At 30.5% G+C, this 4,486-nt stretch overlaps 1 protein-coding gene and 1 long non-coding RNA gene across 2 annotated transcripts in view; one reads left to right on the top strand and one right to left on the bottom strand.

Annotated features, from left to right (window-relative positions):
- Positions 1 to 2,398: 2,398 nt before the first annotated feature.
- Positions 2,399 to 4,001, bottom strand: LOC108760242 (putative nuclease HARBI1). The gene is made up of 4 exons (XM_018506067.1): positions 3,811 to 4,001; positions 3,478 to 3,624; positions 3,122 to 3,389; positions 2,399 to 3,032 (listed from the first exon to the last, which is right to left on the bottom strand). The coding sequence occupies exons 1-4, from the start codon at positions 3,993 to 3,995 to the stop codon at positions 2,499 to 2,501; spliced, it is 1,134 nt and encodes a 377-aa protein (XP_018361569.1). The 5' UTR covers positions 3,996 to 4,001; the 3' UTR covers positions 2,399 to 2,498.
- LOC108760254 (uncharacterized) overlaps positions 3,071 to 4,486 on the top strand; it is a 3,315-nt gene continuing 1,899 nt past the window's right edge. Inside the window, exons 1-2 of the long non-coding RNA XR_001940077.1 lie at positions 3,071 to 3,081; positions 3,696 to 3,698. This is a non-coding gene — a long non-coding RNA (uncharacterized LOC108760254). The remainder of the gene's footprint in view (positions 3,082 to 3,695; positions 3,699 to 4,486) is intronic.

Here is a 4,486-nt window from a genome sequence, read left to right as displayed (position 1 = left end):
CACATATATATGTATAATATATATATATCACATTTTATAGATATCAATTTTGCTTCTGCTTTGTTACAATATGCAAAAGAAAATGTATCCAAATCTGGTATGTATGATTCTTGATGTCTATATCATATAACATAATTTTTACATTATAATATACTATATGAGAAATAATCTTTATATTATATCTGTCAAACATATAACTAAACAGATATACCAACTACAAGTACAGGAAAAATAACAAAAAGTTCGTCAAATATATTAAATAATAATGGAGATTCAATATCTGATATTGAAAATACACCATGTACAAGTACTGAAATAAAAAGTTCATTGGATGTAGAGAATAATAAAGATTCAAAATCTAATAATGAAGGTATTTATTAATAATGATAAAATGGTTATAAAAGTTTTAATCATGATATCAATTTGACATATTTTCAAAATAATATTTAGTGCATAAAAATTATATACTTACACAAGTAAATACTTTATTGTCCTCATTTTGCTATTTTGTTGTAAAAAAATTTTGTTACAATTATCATAGTTCTTAATTTAACTCAGGATTGACATAATCTTTTATATTATAACTTATATATTTGTATGTATTTGTACATCTTGCTATAATTACTTAGCTTACATAAAAAAAATTATTTTTAAGTACAATTTAATGTTATACTAAATTAATAAATTGTTTAAATTTATTTACAGATAAAAAACATTCTGTTACATTACAGCATTCATTATTGGAATATAAGAAACTTCGTGCAGAGAAAAAAGATGCACAACATGAAGAAAGAATTAATTTATTAACGGATATTAAAAATATGATACAAGAAACGTTACAAAAAGAATAACGTTAAATTGAATCGCTCAAATAAGACTAAAGATGAAAATTAGAGTTCCTATATGCTATTTTTAAGATTTATAATTCTCAATGTTGTACGCAAATGTCATGTTCAACTCTTTACAAATTTTTATTATCTTTTATGTTAATATTGTTGATATTTATATTGCACATAATGCTTAAAATCCGTATCTATCAATTCTACAGACCGATTCAACTGCCAACTGTAATTGCCAATCCATATAGTGAACTCATTGTGATTGATTCATTATGGGTTGGCAGAGTTGGCAATTAGAGTGGTCTGTAGAGTCTGATACTGGCTTAAGGGGATGCTGGAGTGACCAAATTATCACATTACAGTCATATAAAAATGTTCAAATTGACTAAACGAAATAAAAAATCCTTTTATAGGATTAAAGTAGACGCAAAATTAGGCGGTGGTGCAGTGGACCTTGTACTAAAATCGAAAAAAAGTTAAAATATTTTGTAATATTCTTCCGATTTTAGTATAAAATCCACTGCACCATCTCCTAATTTTGCGTTTACTTTAATCCTGTAAAAGAATTTTTTATTCCAGTCAATTCGAAGATTTTTATACGACTGTAATGTGATAATTTGGTCACTCTAGCATCCCCTTAAAGGATAAAAATAAGGAAGTTTGATGTGTGCATATACTGGCTGTTTCTTTTCTTACATTTTATGTGCAATTTTACGTTAAAACGTTACATATACATATATAATAATTAGCATACGTGGCATATTATTTTGCTATTTTGTGATTTTGTATTATTGTTAATACTTAAAATGTATATTATATAATACTTTAGAGGCTTCACGGATATTCATTTTAAAAACGCCAGAGACTTTTTTTATGTACTGGCATATACAAATAAAAAACTTACATTGAAGCATTTGTTGTTGAAATATAAAAAACTTCATGCAGAAAAAGAAATGCATAATATAAAGAAAAAATTGATTTATTTTAGGTTATCGTCGTGTCATGATTAATTGCTAATGCCAACGTTTCATAAATCTTGCAGTTTACTTCATCAAGACGAGGAGCGCACTGATATGAGTTATTTTTTGGAGAAGTTTCTTTATGTAAACACTGTTGAGAAGAAGAGGGGAAATTTCTCTCTCCCTCTCAACAGCATTTATTATATAAAAGGAATTTTCCAGAGGAACAGCTCAGTATCAGTGCACTTCTCGTCCTGATAAAGTGAATGCTAAGATTTATGAAACATTGGCATTAGCAATTAATCATGATACAATGATAACTGGCAAATCCTCTGGCATATATACATTATGTACATTTTAAATATTAATTACATTAAGTACAAACTATATTAAGTACGAACTACATTAAGTATTATCTGCATTAATCAGTATTAACTACATTAAGTATTAACCCTCCTTGGTCCAATGGGACATTTGAAGATCCCAGCAAATTTTCAATTTTGAATTATTGTTTCAAATTTTAACACATAAAAAATGTTTAGGATCATATATTTAAAAACGTATTCTTGAATGTTGAAACAGTGCACTCTTTGAAAAATACAATCAGACAACAGTGATCCTACTGGACTAGGAAAGCAGTGACAAGAATGTTGGACCAAGGATCGTTGAAAGTGAACAAAAAGCATTTTTTTACTTTGATTTATAATCTTTCATTCAACATGTATGTTAGTGCATTTCTTTTTTGAATGCCTTCTTCTTTATCTTGAGCATTAATTTCATCAACACCATGTTGAATCGTAGCAATATTATCTATTTCGGCAATTATGATATCATCTATGAAATCTTCATGTAAAATACAAATGTTATGCAGCACACAACAAACAATAATGTATTGGGGTATGAGATCCGTCCGTTTCATATACAATTTATCTAAAAGACTTCGAAAACGTCCTTTCAAAAAACCGATGGCTCTTTCAATCATTACACGGGCCGAACATAGACTTTGATTAAAATTTATTTGTGCTTCTGACAAATGGCCATTGTTCTTATAAGGCACCATCACATGTTTTTGCAAAGCATAGGCAGCATCACCAATTAGATGACTATTATGTGGAAAATAATTTTCTGTGCACATAGATTGGATGCCACTTAGTCGGAATACACGCATATCATGCACAGATCCTGGTTGTCCTGCATAGCAGTGTATGAACTTTAAGGTGGAATCACATATAACCTACAACAAATGTTAAAACATTTATCAATCTAATAAACATTTTACCATAGTTATTACGTTATATTAATTACAATAAATATTTCACTTACTTGTAACTGTATTGAATAATAACCTTTTCGATTGACATAACTTTCTGCATGTTTCTTTGGTTTATGTATATGTATGTGGGTACCGTCTACAGCACCAAGTACTTTTGGAAACTTATATTTGTATTGTATATCTATCCATGTATATTCTGCTTCCTCTGCATCAGGCCATTTAATAAATTTATGTGCTAAAGAATAAATTGCTGAGCAGACTTTTCTATTAGCACGCCAAGCAGTTGCTCGTCCAATATTGAATCGGTCACAAACTGATCTATTAATTAAACGGAGAATATATATATGTATAATAAACTTAGTATTAATATATATTTAATATAATTTTTTAATTTATGTACAATTACCGATATGAGTCAGGTGTTGCCATAGTCCATAGTGCTACTAGTAATTGTACGTCTGGAGGAATTGGACACCGTCCATATCCATTACCTTGCTTTTCTAAGCTGGGTTTTATTAAATTTAATAAATATGTAAACACTACACGCGATAGCCTGTAATTGAAGAAATTCACTAATTTTAAAAGATAACTAATTACATTTGTTATATTCAAAATAGTAGTAAGATTGTTTCCATATTTTGCATAATAAAAACAATCGTGAACTAATAAATATCGACTTTCGAAGCATTATACATAAAATTCTCTATACAGTATTATTATTATATATTATTAATATTACCGAAAATGACTCTTAAATTCTATATCCGAATATTCATTGACTGTTTCCATATAATTTTTAACACGAGGTCGAACTTGAATTGGCAATCTCATAATTAGTTCATCTTCGGAAGAACTATCAGTGCTACTTTCGTTCAAAATTTCTAATGCTATTAAGCATATTGATAATTTAGTGCGTTTATCCATGGCTACATCCGAACCGCTCCGCTCGAGTGGTCTCATGAGACTTCTTCTTCTTCTTCGTTTATTGGCCAGGCAGTCCACCGGACCGAAACTAGGCCATTGAGGTCCGCGAAATATGAATCAAATGTAAAATGAATGTAATGCACCGGCCACCTCAAACCGGGCGAGTATAACAAAAGATGAGGTAATCGAAAAATGAGTCGCCCCCCCAAACACTGGACACCTGCGGCTACGCCGTTTCCACGACGCACGGCCGCGCGCCAAGACGGATGAAAGGACTATCGATAATGAATACAAAGCTCAGTCGAAGCCGGCAACGCTTTTCAAAAATATAATTGAGGTGATGCAACACTCGAAACGAAAGGGAACACGTCCGACCCGCTCGAGTGATCACACGAGACTTTCGGTCTCATGAGACTACTGTCAGTGCACTGCAATGCTGTTCCGAAATACAATGTTACAGTAGTGCTGGCAGTACCACAGTAATTTTGGAA

Source organism: Trachymyrmex cornetzi, unplaced genomic scaffold, assembly GCF_001594075.2.
Source record: "Trachymyrmex cornetzi isolate Tcor2-1 unplaced genomic scaffold, Tcor1.1 scaffold1074, whole genome shotgun sequence".
Lineage (NCBI taxonomy): Eukaryota > Metazoa > Arthropoda > Insecta > Hymenoptera > Formicidae > Trachymyrmex > Trachymyrmex cornetzi.
Note: the sequence above shows the minus strand (reverse complement) of the source record. Positions and strands in the feature narration are given on the sequence as shown.